The sequence below is a fragment of the Elgaria multicarinata genome, chromosome 13 (assembly GCF_023053635.1).
Source record: "Elgaria multicarinata webbii isolate HBS135686 ecotype San Diego chromosome 13, rElgMul1.1.pri, whole genome shotgun sequence".
Lineage (NCBI taxonomy): Eukaryota > Metazoa > Chordata > Lepidosauria > Squamata > Anguidae > Elgaria > Elgaria multicarinata.
Genome location: NC_086183.1, coordinates 34,344,449 through 34,370,305, shown reverse-complemented (window position 1 = coordinate 34,370,305; position 25,857 = coordinate 34,344,449). Strand labels below are relative to the sequence as shown.

At 53.0% G+C, this 25,857-nt stretch overlaps 1 protein-coding gene across 3 annotated transcripts; it reads right to left on the bottom strand.

Moving 5' to 3' along the window:
- Positions 1–1,499: 1,499 nt before the first annotated feature.
- Positions 1,500–23,799, bottom strand: ERCC2 (ERCC excision repair 2, TFIIH core complex helicase subunit). Of its 3 annotated transcripts, none has more exons than XM_063140150.1 (23): positions 23,715–23,799; positions 21,862–21,961; positions 21,342–21,419; positions 20,225–20,287; positions 19,897–20,010; positions 18,851–18,967; positions 16,606–16,722; positions 15,753–15,876; positions 14,858–14,954; positions 14,061–14,194; positions 13,395–13,563; positions 12,955–13,073; positions 10,817–10,886; positions 10,331–10,400; positions 10,021–10,122; positions 8,887–8,950; positions 8,017–8,138; positions 6,844–6,936; positions 6,310–6,382; positions 6,066–6,136; positions 4,018–4,161; positions 3,719–3,862; positions 1,500–1,871 (listed from the first exon to the last, which is right to left on the bottom strand). In XM_063140150.1, the coding sequence occupies exons 1-23, from the start codon at positions 23,717–23,719 to the stop codon at positions 1,779–1,781; spliced, it is 2,283 nt and encodes a 760-aa protein (XP_062996220.1). In that variant the 5' UTR covers positions 23,720–23,799; the 3' UTR covers positions 1,500–1,778. The 3 variants fall into 3 exon arrangements, with proteins under 3 accessions (XP_062996220.1, XP_062996219.1, XP_062996221.1); XM_063140149.1 differs by lacking the exon at positions 23,715–23,799 and adding an exon at positions 22,673–22,714; XM_063140151.1 differs by lacking the exons at positions 1,500–1,871; positions 3,719–3,862; positions 23,715–23,799 and adding an exon at positions 22,673–22,724 and having other exon boundaries at positions 4,073–4,161; positions 8,027–8,138.
- Positions 23,800–25,857: the final 2,058 nt, after the last annotated feature.

Sequence of the window (25,857 nt, the reverse complement as noted above, 5' to 3'; positions counted from 1 at the left end):
GAGGGGCTCTACGTTGCTCCTCCCCCCACTCTCCTCACCACGCTCTCGCTGCCTGAAGCTAGACCAAAGTTCGAGCTACTCTTCCTCCCCACCTTCGCCAGCTCCAGCCTCCAAGCTGGCTCCCGGATCAGAGCTTGACTACTTCCCTGCACGGAGTAGAGTCCATGGGGCTCCTTGGCTTCCGAGGCTGCCAGCACCAGACCCGCTTTCTCCTCCTCCTCCCACCCACCCCCCCGCCATAACAGGTCCGGAGGGGGAGTGCTCCTGCTAAGGATGACTGACTGCTAATTTCTCAGGAAGTGGGGGACAGAGGGTGACCCTCCCCAGAACAGCACAAGCGGGAGCTCCTCTGTCACCCTCGCTGCTGCCTTAAACGCTGAATACGATCAGGTAACTAGCTGTTTCCTTCCAGCCAAAGATTACTTATTTATTCTATTTATGCAACAGGGAGAGTGTTCCCCCCCTTCTCTGCCTCACCCCTAAATAAAAAGGTGGCTGGAAATAGACCCTGCATCCTCTCTACTGCTTTGGGGGGTGGGGGGGCTGCTTCAGGGTCCTGCTTAAGAGACTGTAGTGGGAGAAGGGGCCTCGGGGCAGCTGGTGAGCTAACAGCGCCTTGTGACGCCCCAAAAGGAGAGCGGAGGGAAGATGGGTTCCTTCCCAGTTCTGAATGAAGGCAGCTTCTCACCCCTGGGAACCAGCCGGTAGAGCACAGCACAGCACAGCACACACACACCCAAAAGTGTTGGATTGGGGCTGGAGAGGCCTGGGTTCAAATCCCCATTCAGCCACAAAGCTCACTTTGGGCCTACCCTACCTCAGAGGCTTGTTGTGAGTAGGGTTGCCATACGTCCCGGAAAACCGGGCATGTCCCGGTTTCCAAGCATTTCCAAAATGTCCCGGCCAGTCAGTCAAGAATCCCAGATTCCTGTTCCAGCCGGCCGGAAGAATTCCATCCTCCAAAATGGTGCCTTGAGCCTGCTCGGTGGAGTGTAAGTCTCCATACTGACTAGCATGGAGAACTCTACTAGTTCTCTAGCTTTTGAGAACGAGTAGAGAAATGTAATTTAGTGTCATTTTTTCCCTGCTAGTTTGCTTAAACTGTTCTTTGCCTATTATTTATTTGCAGGTGCTTAAGTGCTTTAGGCTGCAATCCTATGCATACTTACCTGAGAATAAGTCCTATTTAACTTAATAGGATTTGTTTCTGAGTAGACGCACATAGGATTGCAGTTAGATAACTAAAGCTTAGATAGCTCTCTTTCTTTCCCTAGACCTTTACATATTGCCCAGTTTTTTTTAAAAAAAATCCTAGCGACCCCCACCCTAAAAAATTGTCCCTGTTTTGTGGATTCAGAATATGGCAACCCATATTCTGAGGATAGTTTAGACAGGTGGAGGAAATTCCGATAGGCTGCCTTGAGCATCTTGAAAGAAAGGTGGGATGTAAATATAACGCAGAAGAGACAGGAGCAACGGCACAGAGGAGAGATCGCCAATTTACAAAAACCCCAAATACCTCTTTATTAAAAGCCCTAGTCCAAAATCTGGAATTAACAGCCCTCTGGCTGAAGTCTTTCCGTGCGTGCGTGCGTGCGTGCGTGCGCCATGGTACAAGAACGGTTTGAACTGGCTGCCTCGGTTTCCCCATCTGCTGGTGGGTTTGGACGCAGCAACAGTTGAGGCCTGCCAAGCGGCTCCTCCCCTTCCAGGGGATCCATCCCTGCTTGTGCTTCTCTTTCTCACACACACACACACACACACACACCACTGCCCGCTCACACCAGGTGTGCAATCTCCTGCACTTTGCGCAGAGTTTCCTCCGACTGCAGCTGCTCGAAGGTGAGCAACGACAGGCCCAGCTGGTCTTCCTGGGGAGAGAGAGAGCAGAAACCAGGTGAGAGATGGGGCTGTCCGCTTCCCAGCATGCTCTGGGCCAGGAACAGGTGGGTCACTTCCGCAGCCCATCGCCAGGAAAGGCTAGAAGACGCACAGGACGGCCCCAATTGTGTTCTTTAGCGCCGACCCATCACTAACATGCAGAGGGGCATTGTGGGCAGCTGCCCCTCCCCCCCAGTCTGCAACTCCCTGCTGCTGCTGCTGCTGCTGCTGGGGCCTTTTGCTGCAGTCCGTGACCATTAGTGCCCTGTAGATGTGTTGGTGTGGCTGTGGGATTATGGGAGTTGTAGTGCAGCACATCAAGAGGGCACCAGGCTGGGCAAGGCTGGAAGCTGTTGTTCCTTTGAAGGGACAGAGTGGAGCAGAAGTTGTTTTACATCTTGTTTAGCGGTTGAGTGTCCATTGCTGTTTTACTCTCTAACGCATCCTCCCCCGGACAGATGGAGCACCACGTTAGAGACCCAAAGCTGCCCAATTGGCAATGGTGTGACACCTGCAGCCTTTCATAGAATCATAGAATAGCAGAGTTGGAAGGGTCCTCCTAAGGCCATCAAGTCCAACCCCCTGCTCAAGGCAGGAATCCACCCTAAAACATCCCTGACAGATGGTTGTCCAGCTGCCTCTTGAAGGACTCTAGGGTGGGAGAGCCCACAACCTCCCTAGGTCACTGATTCCATTGTCGTACTGCTCTAACAGTCAGGAAGTTTTTCCTGATGTCCAGCTGGAATTTGGCTTCCTTTAACTTGAGCCCGTTATTCCATGTCCTGCACTCTGGGAGGATGGAGAAGAGATCCTGGCCCTCCTCTGTGTGACAACCTTTTCAGTATTTGAAGAGTGCTCTCATGTCTCCCCTCAATCTTCTCTTCTCCAGGCTAAACCTGCCCAGTTCTTTCAGTCTCTCTTCATAGGGCTTTGTTTCCAGACCCCTGATCATCCTGGTTGCCCTCCTCTGAACACGCTCCAGCTTGTCTGCGTCCTTCTTGAATTGTGGAGCCCAGAACTGGACACAATACTCTAGATGAGGCCTAACCAGGGCCGTCACAGAAACACGCCCAAAGGGCCCTGCTGCAGATTAGCAACAGGAGACCTTTACAAACATGAACACGCCCACCCACTCCCAAAGCTAACAGAAACAGAGATGCTGCTCCCGTGACAGAAGAGGGGCAGAGGCAGGCTTTGGAGCGGGAGAAAGCGGAAGGAAGACGAGCACGAGGCAGCAGGGTGGAGCGCCTGGTTCTGGCCCGGCGGTTGCAGCTATAGAGATGGAGGATGGACTGGGCCAGGGGGTTCCTGGCCGACTGGAGATCCTGAACGGTGCAAAGAGGCTCTGGGGTTCTCTGGATCGAGCTCTCTAGGGGATCAGGAACGCTGCTCGGCTCATGACTGCCAACCCTTAGGGCTGGGCTGCGGAAATTTAAAAAGTGTGTTTCTGAGACGCTCGGGGGGGGGGGGGGGCTGCTTCCCAGCAGCGGGCAGGACCCAAAATGCCAGGCTAGTGTAGCTTAAAGTTCTTACCGCCAGTTACTAAGACTTTTAGAACAGGAGGGGGAAATAACTGCACAGAAGCCCAGAAAGCAGCAAATGGCGGGTGGCCGAGGGAAAGAGGACGGAGCCGGGGGGGGGGGGGGGAGAGGCGCCTTTTGGGGAATCCCAGAGTCCCAGATGGGGGCCCAGGTCGGAGGGCTCGCAGCCCCGCTGGAGGGGTTTACAGCTTCAAGCCCCGCACCTCGGCAGAGCTCGGGGGCCCACAGAGGTCTGTGGCTGAAACGGAAGCCCAGACCCCCCCTCCCCGGCAGGGCCTCTCCTCCCCCGCACTCACCTTGCGGAAGGGCTGCGCCATCTGCCGCAGGAAGTATTTGGACACCTGCACGGCCTCATCCACCGTCAAGTTGAGGTTGGCTTCGGTGAGGTGCTCCTGGATCCAGCGTGGCAGCTTGCCTCGCTTGTCGGCCCGGGCGAAACGCTGCCGAGGATTACGGGGGAGCAGCCGCGTGAATGGGGCAAGCGGGGGGGGGGAGCAGCTCTACGCCACCCCACCTCCGCTTACTGCAGAGGTCAAACCCCCGCCCCGCCGCTCCCGTCCCTCCTTCACCCGCCACGATTTGCCCCTCGACACACCTTGTCCGCAAAGACCATGAGGCCGTAGTCAGTCTTGCCCCGGATCGCCCGGCCCACGCACTGCGCCGCGTGCCGCATGGCGTCAAAGGTGAGGAAGTCGTTCTCGCGGATTTGGAACTGGTCCCTCAGGTACTCCAGCCGGGCCTGGGGATAGAAGAGGGCGAGAGCTCTGCCTTGGGGGTCTCCATGCCCATGTGCGCGTGGGCGGGGTGTGTGTGTCTCTTCGGTCTGCTCTTCCTGCAGAACACTGTTCACACAGCGGCTGACCAGCTGTCAGCCAGGGACCAACAAAGCAGGACAGGGTGCAACAGCACCTTCCCACCCATGTTCCCCAGCAACTGGTAGCACATAGCCATCAGGGCTAGTAGCCATGGCTAGCCTGCTCCGGAATGAAATTTGTCCCTTATGTTGGAAGAGGTCCAGCAGCCACGGTTTACATCCAGAAGTCCCTGGCCACCCCTTGCAACCACACACCCACCCCGGCCATCCTGAGAGCCCAGAGGGAGGCAGCTCCCCCACTGCCAAACCAAGCCGGAGAGGTCAGAAGCTGAGCAAACGCACACACACGCGTGACGGAGCAGCTGCCTGCCTCCGTCTTCCCTCACCTCTCTGCCTCCACGGCTAATTTCCCCTCACCTTCCCCTCCTGCCTCCGAGGGAAAAGCAGTTGCTAAGGAAGGGAGACAGCGCGGAGGAGGTGAAGGGCGGATGCCCAGGGGCAGCTCCTTCGCACAGCACCTGCGGATTCTACCACGTCCAGCTTGCTTTGCCTGCCTGTTGGGGTGGGGGAGAGAGGGAGGGGAGGGGGCTTCACGTGGGCCACGCTGTCGGGGGAGGCAGGGGACTGTGGCCTCTCCTGCCCTGTAAGGACATAGATCGTCTTGCTGCATCAGTCCAGGCTCTGTAGACTGTCCAGGACATGCAGAAGGCCGCAGGCTCAATCCCAGCAGGCCCCTCCAGTGAAGAAGGGATGAGGCCACTGGGGACGGGGAAAGACCCTGAAGAGCCGCCACCAGTCAGAGGAGAAGGCAGGATGGATGGGGAGGGGCTGCAGCTCACCCAGGACAGCCTCCCCTGCCCAGGGCCCCGGACAACCGCTGCCAGTCAGTGCAGGCACAACCCAGCTGGATGGGTCCAGTGGTCGGACTCGGGCAAAGGCCGTTTCCTGGGTTCCCCAGATCCCTCCAGTCCAGGATTCTCTCATCGCAAAGAGCAGCCAACCAGGCGCCCCTGGGGAGCTCACCCTCAAGGGCAGGAAGGCAGGCGAAACCGCCCCCGCCCCCACCCCCAGTGCCACACGGACCCGGCAGAGGGAGGCCCCGTTGGACTCCTCCTTCCTTAAGCGCCAACAGAGACCCTGGCTCTTGCTGCCTCCAGGGAAGCCTCCTCTACAGGTCAGTAATGACGTGGAACCGTCGTTCTGTTCATTGTTAATTGAAAACTGCAATAAACACGTTGACGACGACGACAACAACAAGAGCCTGTTGCAGGGCCGGGCCTTTGCCGGCAGCTTATTTCTAGCCGCGATGCCTCCCTAATCCTCCCAGGGGATTAAGGCAGAGCCAATCCAGTTCCCAGGCCTGCTGCTGGGACTTGGCTGGCAGCCCGGAGCCACGGGTCTCCTTCAGCCCCCACCCTCGCCTTCAGCAGACCCCGGCTCTGAGGAAGGGGGGGAAGCTGGTGGTGGGGCCGGGACCCTGCAAAGCCAGGAATTCCGACACATTTCCCGGGCACACTTTGGAACAACAGCACAAGCCAGAGCGCCTGGGGACCGTACGCTCGGTCAGAGGGGGTGGAAAGAGCTCCCCCAGTTCAGCTGCTTCAGGGCCATCTTCCCCCAGCTGAGCAGGGGATCCGGGGAAAGGCAGCTCCCAGCCCTGCCCGGGGAGATCCACCAGGGCTGTTTTGCTGGCAGAGCCCTGGGAGCGTTGCACAGCTTGGAGAGGAGAGTCCCTGCCGCTGGGAAGGAGCTGCCCTGGAAGGAGAGGCTTGCAGGAGGCGCAGGCAGGCAGGCAGGCAGGCAGGCAGGCAGGGAGAACCCCGGCTCACCTTCAGGATGCGGCTCTGGGTGTAGACGTAGGGGACCCCGAACATGATCACGGCTCTCCCGTAGTGGTGAACTGTGGGGCAGAAAGGGCAGCGGAGTGGGTGGGGGGTGGGGTGGGGGTGGGGGGGTCACGGCCGCGTCAGAAGAAGTGCCCTTAGCAGACCAAGGGTCCATCTAGTCCAGCACTCTGTTTAAAGCCCTCCTGTTTCTCTGGTGGGGAGGGGAGGGGAGAGGCCAAACACTCACCAAAATCGATGCCCTCGGACACCTTGCCCCTGGCCACCGACAGCAAGATGGCTCCCCGGCCGTTCTCGCAGGCCTGCCACGCAAGACACGGACTCGGGTTACAAAAAGCGGTGGATGTTAGGACGCAGCTCCACCCCACGTGGCTGGGCGGGGGGCAAGCGGCTGGAAGAGCAGGCTGGGAACAAGGGCAGATGCACCCCTGGAGGGCATCGGGTTGGGGACGCCGGCCCTGCGCTCCCCCCGGACCTTCCGGGAAAAGGACGGCCGCCACGCGGGCACAGAAACAGCGAGTGCCAGGGAGCTGTCGTGGGGGGACCCTGACCCACCAAAGTCTGGCTTCGTTGGCCACTGCGTGGCCAGGCCCAGGGCGCCGATCCTGCCCTGAGCCCCAGAAGGGCAACCCAGCGCAGCGCAGCACAGCGGTGGCGGCAGCAGCAGCAGCAGCAGCAGCAGCAGCAGCAGCAGGGCTGCTGTTGCTGCTGCTCCTTCCAAGCCCCCCTGGAGCAGGACGCCTCCTGACCGGCCGGGACCCACCTCCTGGTACTTCTCCAAGGCCATGCTGGTCTCGGCGCCATCCTGCGTCTCGATGAAGAGGAGCTTGTTGCGCTGGATGTTCTCCAGGATCCCCTTTGGTGGCCGGAGAGGAAAAGCGTTGGGGTGGGAACGACGCGGAACGCAGAGCCACCAGCTACAGGGGGAGTGCCGTGGGGCCCCCTCCATCCCGGCAGGCTCAAAGGGGGTCTGCCCCCCTCCTCCTTCCCATCCCCTCAGAGGAAGGGCTCTATCCTGACAGGGCCCCAGAAGGGCTGGGCACCCTGGCTCCATTTTGCTCCACCCTTCGGGGCACCCCATGACGGCAGCATCGCTTGAACTGGGAGCCCCAGCCCTCCCATTTTCCATTCCGTCTCCACGCGGCAGAGATTTTGGTCGTCCTCCTTTCTGGACTGCCTGAGGGGGAGCTTTGGAGTCAAAAGCACTTTTAGAGGCCCATCACAGCCGGGTGTTCAATCAAATAAGACTAGAAGAATCATAGAATCATAGAATAGCAGAGTTGGAAGGGGCCTACAAGGCCATCGAGTCCAACCCCCTGCTCAAGGCAGGAATCCACCCTAAAGCATCCCTGACAGATGCTTGTCCAGCTGCCTCTTGAAGGCCTCGAGTGCGGGAGAGCCCACAACCTCCCTAGGTAACGGATTCCATTGTCGTACTGCTCTAACAGTCAGGAAGTTTTTCCTGATGTCCAGCCGGAATCTGGCTTCCTGTCACTTGAGCCCGTTATTCCGTGTCCTTGCTGGACCAAGAAGAGCCTTGCTGGACCAGGCGAAAGGTGTGACTGGTGCAGCACGCCCAATGGCCGACCAGATTCCCCCATGCGAAGCCCACAATCAGGGCAGGAAGGAACGAGCCCTCTCCTGCTCCTGAACATGGAGGTTCCACTCATGTATCGCAGTCACTCAAGGCCTTTTTGGCCGGAATGTGTCTAATACCCTTTTAAAGCCATCTGAGCCAGCGGTCACCTTGTGGCAACTAACTCAAACACATCAAAAACACACGTCCTGCTGTTATTGCGCCTGAACTGCATTTTGAAGCACTGCTCATCTTTCTAGCAAACGGAAATGAGGAAGGGAAAACCCCCGACTCCTCCGCTGCCTGTGGCACGCATCCTGACCTCCGCCGAAGGGCTCGCTCCCTCCACGTGAGACGCACCTGCTCGTACCACGAGGCCACGATGTTCTCCATGTACTGGTAGCTGGTGAAGAAGGCCACGATGCCGTCTGGGACGATGGCGGACATCTCCAACAGCAGGTTGCCGTAATTGCGGATCACGGCTGCCGGGAAATCGAGGGCTGTTTCAAGGGGGGGGGACACACAAACGCACGGCCTTCCCTCCTCCCCTGGCCTCCAAGCACCGGCCACTGAGCCACGGTGGTGGGAAGGGGGAAAGAGGCCCCTGCAGCCTGCCCCAACCTGGTGCGGCTCAACACATTTGTGGGGCACCAGGTTGGGGAACTCTGGGCTGCTTTGCCCCAATCAACCCACCACGAGAAAGCAGGCGTCGAGCCGTTGGGCCGCCCATTTTGCCTTTTGCGGTCACGTGAGACTGGCCTGGTATTGGGTGCTGATGGGCTCGAACTGGGTGCTGTGGTGGGCGTTTTCTAAAACCCTTGCTTGCGGGACACGCCGATAAAGGCAGCTTAAAGCTACCGGTGCTGCCCTGACCCCCTGTCCCCCTCGAGGCTGTTTTTGAGACCGTAAAGCCCCCTGGGGCTGAGGCCTGTCCTTGTTTGCAAAACACCAAATCTCAGGATGGGGCTGCAGAAAACGACGACAGCCCCCGTTTCTTCGAAGGAGGCCACGGACCCCCACACCCACGGGCGAGTTCAAACTGCGCAAGGCGGAAAACCGTGCTGGCCGTGGCACCGTTGTTTCCCCTCACCCCCACGTTGGGTAAGAAGGGGGCCGGCAGGGCAACAGCCCCTCCTTCCGCCATGAAGGGGAGGAGACTCCAAGTCACTTTCCGGTCCCGGACCCCACGCTGACGGCTGCTGAAGTTGCCGCCGGCGGGCGGCCCCTTACCAATGTCTTCGCGAGTCTCGAACTTGGAGCTGATAGTCACTTGGTCATTCCCACGCCCCACAACCTGAAAGGGAAACAGCATGTGGGGAAATGGCCCTGCTGCCAGACAGGGGCTGTGATGATGATGATGATGATGATGATGATAATGATGATGATTTGCATTTCAAGTTGATTAAGTTGCCAAGTGGATTAACTGATTAACGGCACAATCCTCTGCGTGTTTAGACATGCAGAGGATTGTGCCCTAAGTTGATTAAGCAATAAAGTCGGTTAAGTGGCCCTGCTGCCAACCAGGGGCCATTCAAGTGGATTGAGTGGGCATCTTCACAGAAACAAGTGGAGTCCCCAGAACTGTTGTTTTAAAATGGACACTGTTGTTTTTATACTGTTGTTTTTATGTTTTTGATGATTTTAAATTTTGTATACTTTTTAATGTTCACTGTTTTTAACTTTTGTAAACCGCCCAGAGAGCTTCGGCTATGGGGCAGTATATAAATTTATTTATTTATTTATTTATTACATTTCCATACCACCCAATAGACGGAGCTCTCTGGGCGGTTCACGAAAATTAAAACCATTCAAAGTATAAAACAACAGTATAAAACCATAATATAAAATACAATATAAAAGCTCAACCAGATAAAAACAGCAGCAATGCAATAAATAAATAAATAAAAATAACCTTTGGGGGGAAACACCCAACGAGACACCATTTTTCCTTTTTCAAAAAAACTAACAGACTTACACACACACACGCCTTAAGCGCCCCAGAGTGATTCACAGCTGCTCTGATGTACCACGAGCCCTGCGTCTAAACAGCCGCTGCTTCCGCAGGGCCCGCAGTCGATCGGCAGCACGCGTGCCTTGCATGCAAAAGGCCCTGGGTTCAAATCCTTGGCATCTCCAGTGGCAGAGCTAGGAAATGCCCCATGAGCCAAGAATCGATGGCTCCAGCTTTGGGAGGGGAAGGCGTCCGATGGGGACCAAGGCCGCTTCATAGCACAGCCACGGCCGACGAAAGACCCTTCCACACTTCAACCAGCCAGAACGGTCTTGCCTCCTCGCTGCAGAGAGCGGGGCGGGGGCGGGGGGTTCTCGCTCGCTCGCTCGCTCTGCTTGGCCTCTTGCACTCACCATGGGGCACAGACAGGTCCTGGCGAGGGTCATGGTGAACGTGGCCATGGTAACCGGCCTGAAGTCCAGGATCTTTGGGTAGATATCCAGCGGGGACAGCGTCTGCCTCGGAGAGAGGAGGAAGCTGGCTTGAGGGCGACTCACCACCCGCCGTCACCCCCCATGCAGAAAAACAAGAGAGCCTTCAGGCCGGCCGGAAGAGGCACCGCTGGACACAAGGACCCCCCCTCCAAAGCACCGCTGGACACAAGGACCCCCCCTCCAAAGCACCGCTGGACACAAGGACCCCCCCTCCAAAGAGCCCACTTACTCCCGAAGTGATGATGACCGACTGGAAGCGCTCAAAGACGGGCTTGATGGCGATGGAGGCATCCATGCAGCTGCGGGGAGGGAAGCAAGGAAGGAAGGAAGCAAGGAAGGAAGGAAGGAAGGAGGGGGCATCAGGTGGGAGGCAGAGAAAGACTCCCCCCCCCCAGACACATCTTGCACACACAGCTATGGCCCCAAATGGATACCAGTCTGTTCCCCTAAAAACCAGAGACTAAGAGGTAGAGACTCTCCCCACCCCAAAACAGTGAAAATTAAGCGGCCCAGCCCTGCCTTCCCAACCTGGGCTGCAGCTCCCCTAATCCCCCAGCCAACCTGGGGCAGCCCCTGCCTTCACACCTGACCATCTTCCTCCACTGATTCTACAGCATCTGTTTTGAGGTGAGAGGGGGAAAAGCACCCAAGAGGCACCAAGGGTCCCAAAATGTGGGTGTGCCCTTGATCCACAGGAGGGCAGGACGACCCTCACCTGAAGTGCAGGATGGGATTTGTGATGGTGGGAGTCCGGTCATCAAACGGTTCTATGATGATGGTAAAACCTGAAGCAAGATAAAATGCAGATGGTTGGGTGTGTGTGTGTGTGTGTGTGAGTGTGTGAGTGTGTGTGAGTGTTCGCTCATCAACAAAAACCTGAATTCTGCATTCATACACAAAATTAGGAAGCCAAACTGTATAAGTAGATTTCAGAGAAAGCTCTGCTTTCCTTTCAAAAAAGGAGCAGGGTGGGCCAAGTTTCTAGTCCTCATTACTGCATAAAAATAAAATAAAATTTAAGGGGCGGATATTTGATGCCAATAGGAACGTTTTATTGCTGTTTTACTGTTGGTGGGGTGTATTTTATGTTGATTCATATTCTTATGAATTGTATGCCAACGTGCTTAGAATTTTTTCCTTTTAAATAGAGAAGTAATGTGTAAATTGTATCAATAAAAATTCTCGTATGATTGATGTAGATGCTCTACCCAGAGTGAATCTGAACTTCTCTTTCCTTTGGATAGCTGCTCTCCTCAGTGTTTCTAGCTGCTATTTAGAAATGGAGTACTTAATGAATGGGACCTGATCCACCAAGAACGCCTCCTGTGCAAAGGTCATCAAATGAATGAGGGCTCCTCAAGATCTCTCCGGGAAAGGTTATTTATTTGTTGGACAGGACTTCTTAGTGGATGGGGCTGCTACTGGGACGGAACCCTGAGCGTAGGTACGATGCCTCGCTTTTCATCAGTTGTGCCACAGACTGGGATATAGCGAAACCCAAATCAGATGGGGTTTGTTTGTGGTGCTTTCTGGGAGCAGGAGGGAGAGCCGGTGATTTTGGAGAGGATCCACTCTACCAGGGTATGAGAGCTTTGCTGAAAGGTGAGCGGCTTCTCCACCACGGCCAACCTGCCTCGGGAACGCTCAGTCACAGCAGAGCGTTTGGGCGATTTGCTTTTAACTTACAAGTCAGTCGAGGTCCAAGCCGCTCTGACAGCACCAGACCAGAGAAACCTTTGCCATCCGAGCCCCAAGGAGGAAAAATCAAGCTTCTTAAAGGCAGCAGGATTGACTCGGCCTCTGGGCTAAGCACTTAAGAGACTTACACGGTATTTATATGTTGTGGCAACGTCAGACCCACACAAACACAGAGCCTGTTTGCTTCCCCTCTCCGCCTGAGGAGCGGTGCAGCAGCATTTGGCACAGAAACCATTTGCATTGGGCAGGAACACGCCCCTTCCCTTCTGCGTACGCGCAATGCCAGGTCCCGGCACAGAGGAGAGCCTCCTGGTGGCTGGCAGTGGGCTTGCCAGGCAGGCACCGGGGGGGGGGGGGGCACTGCGCCACACTCACCGTTCTGATGTCACTTCGGAACCAGGCAAAGGGTACCTTTTTTAATTTTCTCAGTAATTTTAATTCAACTTGATCTGTTTTGTCTTGGCCCTGAGTGTTTTTGGTACATTTTTATATATTTTTAATGTGTACCTTTACCAACCTGATGCTCTCCAGATGTGTTGGACTATAATTCCCACCATCCCACACAGCTGGAGTGCACCAGGTTGGGGAGAGAGAGAGAGAGAGAGAGAGAGGGAGGGAGGGAGGGAGGGGGGAGAGACAGAGAGAGCCTTCCCCAAGCTAAAAACTTCCCCTGTCCTCAGCCAGCAGACCAGCCAGTCTGCCTCATCCCAACATGAGCAGCAGCAACACTTGGACCAATATGTTAAAAATCTTGTCATTTATATACAGACCCAGTTCTTGTTAGGAAACCAAACGAGGGCTGCCGTTATCCACCTTGAGCCCTTTGGAAGAGGTGCCTTACAAATCCAGTCCCTTTTGATCCTGGGTTGCCATCTGTTTCTTTAATTTTAGTCGACGAGCCGCTGCGCTTTTGTGAGACCCTTCTCTCTTTCTAACCCCGATGTGCAAAGCTCTTGCTTTGAACTTACCTTTGATCAAGCAACTCAGCTCTAGCAAAGTGTGTTTCGTCTCAGCATCGTTGGTTTAGGAAACCTCACAGGAAGACATTAGCAAACCTCTTTCTGAACCCAGATGTGGTAGAAAGAAAAGAACAGCCAGAAGGACAAAACGTTTGGAACGACCTGAGCCGCTCCGTGGAATGGAGGCTTCCCTTACCCTTGGCGTATGTACTGACCAACGTGGCGAAGTTGGAAATCAGGGTGATGGGGGAGAAATCAGAAATGTCTGCAATTTCCAGCGTCCGAAGGAGGGAGCGCAGCCGCTCGGCACAGAAGCTAACGAAGAAAGCAACGTCCAGGCTTGGTACCTGCATGCACGTTTACCCAGCTGGATCCCCACACGACACACACACACGCCTTGACTCCTCCCCCTCCCTGTGATGCCAGCCCCAGAGAGGGGCGCAGCAGGCCTCCGATCTTAACACGGTCCTGCCAGCGGGGATAATGGCAGGTTGGGACGGCTGGTCCAGAAGGCTGTGAAGGAGCGGTCCAACCAAGGGCGAGGGCCGAAGAAGCTTCCCCAGCCTGCCGTGATCCAGAGGTGTCGGAGGGGAGGGGGGGTTCTTCTACAGAGCGCCTTCTCCCCTCCCCGCTTACCGGAGAGGTTTGCGCTCGATGCAGACCTTCTCAAAGACATCTTTCAGAAAAGAGGGGGGGCTCTCTTGGACCACATGATGCACCCGCAGGCGGGACTTCAGGTACTCCAAAAAGCGCTTCAGGAAGCCCACAAAGTGCTCTGCTGTCCGGATGTTGCCTGGCACGGCCTCTGCCACGAGGGAATGTGAGACATGCCGGTTACTACCACCACCACCCTAGAAGAGCTCAAATGGATGTGAGGCCCTGGGACAGGAGGCGGCCACGCAGCGGCTACACGTGCGTGTTGACACCAGAGCCCGCCCCTTGGTCCCTCCCAAAAGCAAGGCATCTTCCTTTAAGAAAGTAAGAACTGCCCAGACCAGAGTAGACCAATCACGTTGCTCACAGCTGCGGCACGATGAAAAAGCCCAGCCCGGACATCCCCTTTCCCACGTCTGGTACTCAAAGGCAGAGGCGGCCTCTGTCCAGGGAGCTGCCATTTCACCAGCACGGCCAATAGCCACCGATGCGCCTCCCCCTGTCCATGAATGATTCTTGTCTTGTCTAAAGGCCACCTATAAAGACGCTTCAGGTCCAAATCCGCTCCCTCTTAGCAACAGAAAGACCGATGGGGACCAAGTCTCACTCCTGAGCTCCCGCTAGAGACACACACAGACGCAGACGCACCTCGGAGGATCTCGTCCGGCAGCACCGGATTGGCCAGGTAGACGTCGGTTTCCCGAGCCACGTTGGCCTCCCGGAGCCCTTCCACCAGGCGCCTGTACTCCTCCTTCAGCTTCTGAGCATCCGTCTCCTTGATCCTGAAAAAGGGCCGTGCGCCGGGGTCAGGCGGGGGAGCAGCGAGGAGATGGAGGGGTATGCTCAGAGGCACGGCCCCAATTCCAGGAGAGGGGGGGAAATGACGTAACAGGAAACAAACAAAGGGAAAGAGCCATAACTCAGTGGCAGAAGCCCTCGGCTTTGCATGCTCGACCACCGGCTTCTTTGGACAGGGCGAGGGAAGGAATCCCACCTGACACCCTGGAGAGCCATGGCTGCCAGTCAGAGTCGACAATATGAAGCTAGATAGACCAAGAGTCTCACTCAGTCTAAGGTAGGGTGACCCTATGAAAAGGAGGACAGGGCTCCTGTATCTTTAACAGTTGTGTTGTAAAGGGAATTCCAGCAGGTGTCATTTGTATATATGGGGAACCTGGTGAAATCCCCTCTTCATCACAACAGTTAAAGCTGCAGGTGCCCTGCCCTCTTTTAAATCTGGTCACTCTAGGATAGCTCCTGCACCTTTGACTGTTGTGATGAAGAGGGGATTTCACCAGGTTCTCCATATATACAAATGACACCTGCTGAAATTCCCTTTTCTATGCAACTATTAAAGATACAGGAGCCCTGTCCTCCTTTTCATAGGGTCACCCTAGTCTAAGGCTCTGGTGCGGCAAAGTAAAATGCAAACCTCCTCAACTCACTTCTGGATGGCGGCTTGCAGGGTGGCCACGTTGCCTTGGCAGCGATCCAGCATCTTGCGAGTGAGGTTGACTCCCATGGAGTCAATGCAGACGTTGTCTGTGGGTCAAGGAAAAAGTGGGCTGGTGGGCGTCCACCGGGTTGCTTCCAAGCGAGATTTGGGGTGGGTGGGAAGACCAGCCATTTTCCGGCATGGCCCCTGTGCCACCGCCTTGCCTCAGAAGGGGACGACCCACAGGGCTGTGCAGCGGCCTCACGTTGCCCAGTTCACCAACCCCTTGGGGAGGGGCCAGGGCAGAGAGGCAGACCACCTGCTTTGCCGGCTTACTTAAATATCCTGCCTTTCTATCAGCAAATGGTGTTCAAGGTGGCGAACAACAATTCAATTCAACATTTAAAATACCACCACCACCACCCGTAATTTAAACAATCACGAAACAAATACATTAAAAATACAATTAAAAGAACACCGAAAGATAAAACAGCACAGAAGCCAAGAGACCAAAGGCCTGCTTCGCATGTAGGGCCACACTGAGTTAGCCCCCTGGGCCCACTCTCACCAGGAGGAGAGAACTAGGGGGCTGAGTCAGCCACGAGGCCCGTCTGCCCCAACACACTGTCTCCAACAGTGGTGTTAATCTGATGCTCCTGAGAAGCTCACAAGCCGGGTACAAGGGAGAGAGGCCCCTCCAGTCATCGAAGGAGCCCCGCCTCTAAACTTAGAGGTTGGGCACGTCCTCAATATTACCCATCCCTTCCAAGGCTCCCTATGCAGAGATGGCCATCCCAGCACCATGTGGCAGTGAGTTCCATAGGCTTTTTGTGCATCAACGTGAAGAAATGCGACAGACATAAAATAACCTGCCTTTGCTCCCCACTCCACCCTGCCCCGCATACCAATATTGTGAGCCTCATCAAAGACAACCACGGATTTCTTGGCCAGCTCCTTGGAGACCAGGTCGGCGATCTTGGGGTCCAAGAGGTAGTGATAACTATACACAACGATATTGGCGTGAAGGATCTGATCCAAGATGGAGAGAAAGGGCAGAGCTGGAATAAATCTCATCAAAAATTGAACTGGACTAAGTATTACATCCAGAGATCTCCCTTTTTCTAATTCTCTTTTTTTTAAAAAGAAAGAAATCAATCCTGTTTCCCTTCTCCCAAAAACAATAGCTAGGAGGAGATGTACTACTATTACTTCTTTTTTCTAATTAGAACACTACCTATACAAGCTTTCGAGTTACACAGAAAACTTCAGCAGACAAGGAAGAAAAGTAATAAAGCCTCAGGTACAGTCAGGACTGTTTGCATTAAAAAAATGTTGCGTTCAGGCAATCTGAATTCTGTGCAAAAAGGCAAAATTCCTATATAAACCATGCAAATAGAATACAGAATCTCTTCTTCTGCATGTGTTATTCTGATTTAACTAGCGAGCGAAGGGACAAGCACGCCAGAGCCCCTGCCCCTGGAATTCTTATTTGGTCGCCCCTCTTGCTTCTGGCATTTCAAAAGGCATTCCCTCCACACTTGCAATCACATTTAGCTGCCATTTGGACTAGGAATTAGCTGTTTTTACAAGGAAAGTGGGGGGCGGCAGATGGGGCAGTGCTTTTCCCTTCTGCTTGATTAAAGAGAAGTTTTGAGCAAAGCGTTCTTCTCGACACCAACTGGACCAACAGAAATCCCCCAAGGGTTTATACTGTGCAGCAAAGGGAGAAACCGGAAGGACTTGCGAGCGCCAGGGTACCGAGTATCGAGCGAGGAAGTAGGGGCACCAGCCCTTCTGCCGGCCGTGCGCCTTCAGGTCGTCTAGGTTGTACACGCCGTACGGGAGGGGCACCTGGCGGCCGTGGGCGTCAAATTCCTGCCAAGGAGGGAAGGAGACGTCATTCGTCAAGAGCGGAAAGGTCACCGTGAAATGCTGATGGTTCTCCAGCTGGGTCTGCGTTTGCGAGTGGGCAAAACGGTCCATTCCCATAAAACGGGCTGACACCCAGCCAACGTCCACGCTGCACAGATCGGCGTGCGCATTTTGAGAGAAAACACAGCCAGAAATGCATTTTTCAACTCAGATTTCAATGTGATTTTGTGTGTGCGGGTTTCAGTTTTGAATTGCAGATTAATGTGGAAACAGGACGGAACCTGGGGCCTGTCTGTGAATGAGGGAGCCGCCAGAAATAGGCAGATTCATCTATCACTGCCTTTCCCCAGAGTCCTGCTACCCTTCTTACAAACATCGGAAGCGGCCTCGTGCTGAGTCGGACCAGAGAGGAATCTCAACGCAAGCTGGAGCTTTCGTCAGATGTAATGGCAGATAGGACAAAACGGACACGGAGTGGGCGAGAAATGAGATTACCAGCAAAGTTTAAGGACTACGTTATGGGATAGTGGTAAAGAGCGAAGATTGACATGTTAAGATTTAATTGAACAAAAGATAGTGTTTTCATGGAGAAGGGGGGATGTAATATGTGAATGTATCTTTAAGACGTCTGCAGCTATAAGTCTCCAGGTCCTCCTGGAAGGCCTGGGCGGGGCTTCTGTTTTAAGCTCTTCTTGGTGTGGGCTTGGAAGCAGGCAGTTTGATGTGTGGCTACTCCTAGATGTTTTAACAATAAAGGAAACCATCAAGGAAGAGGCTTGGCAGTTATTGTTGACAGTTTTGAACCAGTGCCTGGGCACGGTATTGGACTGGATGAGGGCTAACAAACTGAGACTCAATCCAGACAAGACGGAGGTACTGTTAGCGGGTGGTTCATCTGTCCGGCGAGGTGATGTTTGCCCTGTCCTGGACGGGGTTGCACTCCCCCTAAAGGATCGGGTCCGTAGTTTGGGGGTGCTCTTGGATCCAGAACTGTCACTTGAGGCACAGGTGAACTCAGTGGCAAAGAGCACCTTTTACCAGCTTAGGCTGATATACCAGCTGCGCCCTTATCTGGACAGAGATAGCCTAGCTACAGTGATCCATGCTCTGATAACCTCTCGTTTGGATTGCTGCAATGCGTTATACGTGGGGCTGCCTTTGAAAACGGTCCGGAAACTTCAGCTGGTACAAATCAGGGCAGCCTGCCTACTAACAGGGACTGGCCGACAAGATCACATCACGCCAGTCCTTTTCCAGCTTCACTGGCTGCCAGTCCAGTTCCGGGCCCGATTCAAAGTGTTGGTACTAACATTCAAAGCCCTAAACGGTTTGGGGCCAGGTTATTTGAAGGAACGCCTCCTCCCATATGTACCTGCCCGGACCTTAAGATCATCCACAGGGGCCCTTCTCTGTGAGCCCCTGCCAAAGGAAGTGAGGCAGGTGGCTACTAGGAGGAGGGCTTTCTCCGCTGTGGCACCCCAGCTGTGGAATGAGCTCCCCAGAGAGGTCCGCCTGGCACCTACACTGTACTCTTTTCGTCGCCAGCTGAAGACCTTTTTATTCTCTCAGTATTTTAACACTTAATTTTAACTTAAATTTAAATTTTACTGTTCTAACTCTGTATTTTAATCTTATATCAATTTTGCTGCGTGGTTTTATCCTGGTTGTGCTTTTTATACTGTATTTTGTATTTGTGCTTTTAACCTGTTGGTTGTTTTATTATGGTTTTAATTTTTGTGAACCGCCCAGAGAGCTTCGGCTATTGGGTGGTATAAAAATGAAATAAATAAATAAATAAATATTGCGTGGCAGTCAAGGTCTGGGGCAAGCGACAGGCTGAGCAGGTAAGCTCACCCCTATGCCCAAGGGATACCACATGGTCCACCTAGCCCAGGATTCTAGACACTGACTGGCAGCAACGGCTCTCCAGGTTTTCTGGCTGGAGCTTCTCCCGACCCTGCCTGGATTATGCGACCTCCTGTAGGGCTCTACCACCGAGCTATGCTCCCTCCCTTAAACCCCCTCGAGATGTGGTCTCCTCGGGCCATAGGGCTTGGGATGATCAAAACCGCTGGGGAGTCTTGGCCAGCAAACTCCCCACAGCCCCTTGCCCCCACAGCCCCCCCCATACCTCAAAAAAGCGGCAAGAGGGAACGCTGCCATCCTGCTGGTGCTGTGCTCGTACGTACGAAGCGGTCATGCTGAAGCATTTCCCATCCACCTCCTTCCCGAAGCGCAAGGTGCTCACCTACGATGAGACATGGGGCCAAAGCCCCACAGGTTCAGGCTGCTAAATTGCTCACTGAGCCCTCCCCACAGCCCCCAAGGCACGCGGAGGGCCCCCAGCACCAATCGCAGCTCTCATCAGCCCTCCCTTTGCCTCCACACACACACACACACACACACCAAAATCCCCGCCCCCACCTGTGGGACTGATCCCAATTCAGCCTCAGGTACTGGTCAGGGAGTCTCAGCGCAGCGGCGGCGGCGGTGGTCAGAGCAGCCTTCCCCATCCTGGTGTGGGACTGCAGCTCCCTCATCCCCAGATGGGCCTCAGGTTGGGGAAGGCTGGGCTGCAGCGCTAGACGAGGGCAGCCGACGCGCTCAGATCCCTACGCAGCCACAAAGCTCCCTTGGCGACCTTGGCCCGGTCACTTTCTTTCAGCCCAACCTACCTCACAGGGTTGTTTGTGAGATAAGATGGCGGATGGCAGCAGGAAAGAATCTTCTACCCACTTTTGGAAGGTGGACGAAAACGTAATCAGAGAGCTAGTGTGGCATAGTGGTTAGAGTGTCGGATTGGGACTCGGGAGGCCCAGGTTCTAGTCCCCACTGGGCCGTGAAGCTCCCTGGGTTAATCTGGGCCAATCGCTCACTCTCAGCCTAACCTAACTCACAGGGTTGTTGTGAGGATAAAATAGAGAGGAGGAGGATTATGTAAGCCCCCTTGGGTTCAAAAGTGGGATACAAATATAACGTATTATAATATAAATATATATAATCAGTAGGAGCGAAGACGCAAGGCCCGCAGGAGTGTTTCCCGCTGTGATCGCACAACAAGAGAGAAGGCAGGGAGAGTCCCACAGCGAGAAGAGGGGAGGGGGAGCTGAGCCCCAGGCAGGCGGTTGTGAGCGCCATGACGGCGGCAGCAACACAGGTGTGAGTAAAGGGCAGCACCTCAGGGTGGATGCAGAGGTTCTTTCTGGAGCTGAGCGCCAGGCCCAGGAAGGGCAGCTTCGCCCCCGTTTGCTTCTCATGGAAATCCAGAAGTTTCCGCAGTTCCTCAATGACCTGAAAAAGATGCAGCTGCTTTGGCAAAGCCTCCTCCATCACCTCTCCCCACGGCCCATCCCGCCCCGCTGCAGAAACCAGCAAAGACCCACCCTCCTGCAGTTCCAGAACGCACAGATGCCGCTAGAGATGCCTGGCCCAATCCCACAGGCCTCTTCCTACAGACATCTCATCCCCCAACAAACAATGGCCCCCATCTCACCCCCTGGTTTACCTTTTCGATCTCCGGCACAGTTCTGGAGCAGTAGATGAGCTTGGTGACCTCCAGAGGGTAAGCCTAGGGAGGAGGGGGAAAGTCAGCACGGCTTGGAGACCTCCTATTGGGTGGGGTGACACCTGTAAGATGGGGGTGCTCCATTTGAGGGGACCCATGGAACGTTGGCCAGCCACGTGTGGTTGCCTATGGATATTTTGGCTTGATATTTTGGCAAGATATTTTGGCTTGCATTTTTTAAATCTTATTTTGTATTATACTGATTTTACCTATGCCACTTTGTGTACTTTTTGTTAAGAGGCAAAGTTTAAATGAATGAATTAAAATAAATATGGAGCCAGATTATTTAGCTTTAAAAATGGTGAACATTTCCTCTGAGAAACTGATGATAAAATCAGCATGTTTGGCTCCAGGAACCAATGGTTTTAAAGGATGGAATTGTGTTTTTGTACAAACAGACGTTAATTTTGTGGTCCAATCTGCAAAAAAAAAGGGGGGGTTATTTTCATATCCTTCAAGCCTTGCATTCTTTCATGGTACATACAGAGTGTACTGCAAGGATGTCACAGAGAACATCAGAAGGGTCCGTTCACACAGTGGCCAACCAGCTGCCCACGGGGAACTCACCAGCAGGACAGGAGTGCAACAGCACAGGATACACACAAATGACGACTCGTGGATATTGTGTGTTTTAGTTCTGAATATATTTACGTTTTCTCTTTCAGCTACTTTGAAAATAAAACACTTGGGATTAGAAAAGTAGCCTCTTGAGATAGTGACGTTTATTTAAACAATGTGACAATAATGCTCAGCGTTTACAAAACCCCTTTGGCTGTTCAAAGTGCTTCAGGTTCTCCCGGTCATTCTTACATCAACCCTGTAAGGGAGGTCACTGTTGTTGTTATCTGCGCCACATTGTATTTATTTATTTGTTACATTTATATACCACCCCACAGCCGATGCTCCCTGGGTGGTTTACAAAAGTTAAAAACAGCAAACATTAAAAGTATGCAAAATGTAAAAACGTAAAAACAGCAGTACAAAACATTGTAGACAGGTGCCTGAGAGCAGCCTGCCCGTATCAGGCAAGGTAGTCCAGGGGCAAACCAATACTCACACGCTGGTAGGCCACAATGAGAGACAAGAGGGAGATGGTCTTCCCAGTGCCCGAGGGCATTTCCAGCACGCCGTGACCCTGGCAGAGAAACAGAAAGGCTGTATTACAGCCACACTCGCAGCCAGCCAGCCAGCTGCATAGATGTGGTTTCCCCCCCCCCCCCCTCTCCACTGGGAAAAGAAATAGTTCCAAGTTCCTTGAAGCCAGCATCAAAATTTTAAGAGCAGAGTGAAATGGGATGGGGGGACGAAAGGAAGATCAAGCTACCTAGCACCAGGGTGGAATTTCTAAGCGTCGGGGCAAGCAGGCAGGTGGGAACATCTTTACAGACCTGCCTGCATTTCAGCACCCTCTGCTTCATCCTAGGAGTTTCCCTACAATATTCTCAAATATACCTCACTTCTTAGCTGTTTATGGAACAAGCATCTTATTCCCATTTAGGTCAAGCACACACACACACACACACACACACATACACATACAGCATGGCCACCCCGCCCCAATCTTGGTTTTGTCAAACCTTGGCATCCAATGTCCTCTTGAGCTCCAGCATGTACGAGTATTGTTCTGGGTAGATGTAATCATAGGGAAAATAAACAAGCAATCCATCTATGTTCAACCTGAGGGAGGGAGGAGAAAAAGCCAAAGGCATCAAGGAAATACAGTTGACTCATGAAAGGAGCTGCTTGACCCAAAGTCAAACTTCTAGACCTAAATGTTAAAGCTCTCAATTTCTATGTCAGCTGTCCATGCTCCCCATGCTGCCTCACTGGGCCTGGTCCCTCCATAGCCATCCAATTCTCTCCTGTCCTTTCCTCACCCATTCCCGTCTTCTTGGTCTAATTTGATTAGAAGGTTTTGGAGTTTTTTATGCAGAGCCTAACACACTGCTGGCAAAGTGGATAGATTGAGATAAGGACAGTTCAAGAAATGCCCCCCTCCTGCATTTACCAATGTCAGTTATGTGTAAGGTTGTTTTCAAAGTAATGCTAAAACATTCAAAATTTCACTATCTAACTGCATAATCTTGAATGCAGAATTAATGTTCATAAAGAGAGATGGATCGATCAGGTCAAAGGTAGCACAACAGTACTGTAAAGTGCTGTCAACTGGGCAGTTGTGTGAGTTAAAAACTCAGGTCTGCCATGAATTCACCACTCAAGTCAAGTCTCTCAGCCTCTTATCTGTAATATAGGGATAAGAGAAACCTACCTTACAGGACTGTTGTGAGGATTACTGGAATTACTTAAATGAAGTAAATGCTAATTATGCTTAGCAATTGTATGTGATAAAGCCAGTAGAGGTCTAGGGGGATTGGGAAGGGGGGTCACCTTTGCATGTTCTCCCAGCTTTTCCCTTAATTTGAAGGTTAGCAATTTGATTTTTAAAAGCAAAGACAGCTATGGTGCACACGCACACACACACGCATGTACACACACACAGAGAACCAACATTTTTTAACGTTCAATGTTTTTAACTTTTGTAAACTGCCCAGAGAGCTTTGGCCATGGGGCGGTATATAAATTAATAAAATAAATAAACAAATAAACAACCACCTGTCAGGGATGCTTTAGGGTGGATTCCTGCATTGAGCAGGGGGTTGGACTCGATGGCCTTGTGGGCCCCTTCCAACTCTGCTATTCTATGATTCTATGATCCTGACTGTGGTGTGGCTACTCATTTGGTAAGTCAGACTAAACACTTCTGTGTCAACTAGGCTCTTGGTACAATTGTTTATACTCTGCAACTTGAACCTAGGAATACTAATTCAGAAGAAAGTCTTGTTGTATTTAATAAGACTTAATCCCAGGTAAGTGTGACTGCAGCCTCAGGCACCTGATATTATAGTGCGTTCTCTCTAGCCCAGCCTTTCCCTCTGGATGCATTGGACCACAACTCCCATCATGCCCAGCCAGCATGGGAATAATGGGAGTTGCAGTCCAACACATCTAGAGGGCACCAGGTTGCTCTAGGCCAGGGGTAGGTAACCTGGTACCTTCCAGATGTTTTGGGCTGCAACTTCCGTAAACACTGGCAGGCATTGTTAATGGTCAGGGATTATGGGAGTTGTAGTACAAAACGCCTGGAGGGCACCAGGTTGCCGACCCGTGGCCTAGTCCATAGAAGACCTCTCGGAGAACCTGAAGGGCGGTTTAAGCCTGTGGGACACTTGCCTGGGAGGGAGCTTGCGCAGGAGAAGGCCGCTTGGGACCCCCCCCCCCCACGACCCCCTGGGACTTGCCCCATAATACCCCCTCCCAAATCACACTGGGGCATTTGCCATCAACAACGCCCCCGCCCCAAGTACGCCAACAACGCCCCCTCCCTCTGGCCCTCATGGTATTTCCCAGCTGCCCCCCCCGTCTTACTCACTTCATGGTCTCGTCCACTATAATCCCATTGGCCACTGCAGCCGCGCGGAGTAGCAGTTCTCACTCCGGTCCTCCCCAAGCCTTCCCCTCTTTCCTACCCACGCCTTCCTTGTCACACTCGCGCTCTATTGGTCAGAAAGACTCGCCAAGCCGCGCTCTCATTGGCTATCGGGGAAGGACGAAGCCTGTGCCCTCCTCCCACCAAAGCAAGCAAGTCCACGAGTTCGGTTGCACTGCAGGCAAGGCGTTAGAAATCGCTTAAGATCTGATCGTACGCAGTCACTAGGGCTAGGCTAGAGTAGTCAAGCCCTGAATAAGCGTGGGCTTCGATGGAGAGATGCAAAAGTCGCTTTTATTCTTCCTGGCTGAACATCTGCAAGGGGAGATAATGCAGCAGCCTGTGTTTCCGGGAGTTTGGGGGCATTTGCAACGCAGGGTCAGGTGGAAGAGGGGCCCAGACTCTTCCGGCAGGCCTATCCAGTGGAATTTTAGGATGCTTTTAGTATGTTTTATTTTATTTTATTTAGTTATTTATTTTATTTTTATACTGCCCAATAGCTGGAGTTCTCTGGGCAGTTCACAAAAATTAAAACCATTCAAAGTGTAAAACAACAGTATAAAACCATAATATAAATACAATATAAAAGCTCAACCAGATAAAAACAGCAGCAATGCAAAATTACAAATTTAAAACACCAAGTTAAAATTTATTTATAGAAAATGCTGGGAGAATAAAAAGGTCTTCACCTGGCGTCTAAAGGCATATAATGTAGGTGCCAAGCGAACCTCCTTAGGGAGCTCATTCCACAGCCAGGGTGCCACAGCAGAGAAGGCCCTCCTCCTGGTAGCCACCTGCCTCACTTCCTTGGCAGGGGCTCTCGGAGAAGGACCCGAGGATGAACTTAGGGTCCAGGCAGGTACATACAGGAGGAGGCGTTCCTTCAGATAGCCTGGCCCCAAGCCGTTTAGGGCTTCAAATGTTAATACCAGCACTTTGAATTGGGCCCGGACCTGGACTGGCAGCCAATGAAGCTGGAAAAGGACTGGCGTGATGTGGTCTCGCCGGCCAGTCCCTGTTAGTAACCGCACTGCCCTGTTTTGCACCAGTTGAAGTTTCCGGACCGTTTTCAAAGGCAGCCCCACGTATAACGCATTGCAGTAATCCAAACGAGAGGTTATCAGAGCCTGGATCACTGTAGCTAGGCTATCTCTGTCCAGATAAGGGCGCAGCTGGTATATCAGCCTAAGCTGGTAAAAGGTGCTCTTTGCCACTGAGTTCACCTTTGCCTCAAGTGACAGTTCTGGATCCAAGAGCTCCCCCAAACTACGGACCCGATCCTTTAGGGGGAGTGCAACCCCGTCCAGGACAGGGCAAACATCACCTCGCCGGACAGATGAGCCACCCGCTAACAGTACCTCCGTCTTGTCTGGATTGAGTCTCAGTTTCTTAGCCTTATGTATTTTATACTCATTGTTTTTCCCCGCCTCAATCAGGATGGAGAGGCGGGTTAGAAATAAATTTTTTATTATTATTAATCATTGGCCAGGCGTTCAAATAAATGAACCAAAGTTGCTAGTCCTCAAGCATTCTAATGAGCCCGTCTCTCGTTTTGTAGCGCATAGACTGCCTGAAGGGAAAATCAGCTGTTTTCCAACTCTTTCTGCTAGGAGGCGATATTCTACCTTGCCACAATAGGCAACTAGCCAAGTCACCTATTTCTCTTTCATCGTTTTAGGGCCACAACAAGGGTTTATGCACAGAGTATTTATATGGGAGGTGCCTGAATTGCCAGCTGCTTCAGCCAGGAAGGAAGAAGGACTCAGAATTGGATTAGAGTATTTCTGATTACACTTTATTCCTTTTGCTCTTTGACTACTCTATTTCCCTTTCCCTGGGAGAGGGACCCTCCAGCTTCAGCCAGGCCCTTCCACCACCCAATGGTCAATTTCTCTAGCATTGACGGGGTTAAAGTCATTCCCTTTTTACATGCACAGAAACGCACAGAGCAGAGCACTGGCAATTATACCTCTGGAGTGATTGAAAGATTATGCCTGGGGAAATCACTCCCGGACTTCTCACAAGGTATCAACAATCTACTTATTCTAGGGTTAAAGACTGAAAGAACTGGGCATGTTTAGCCTGG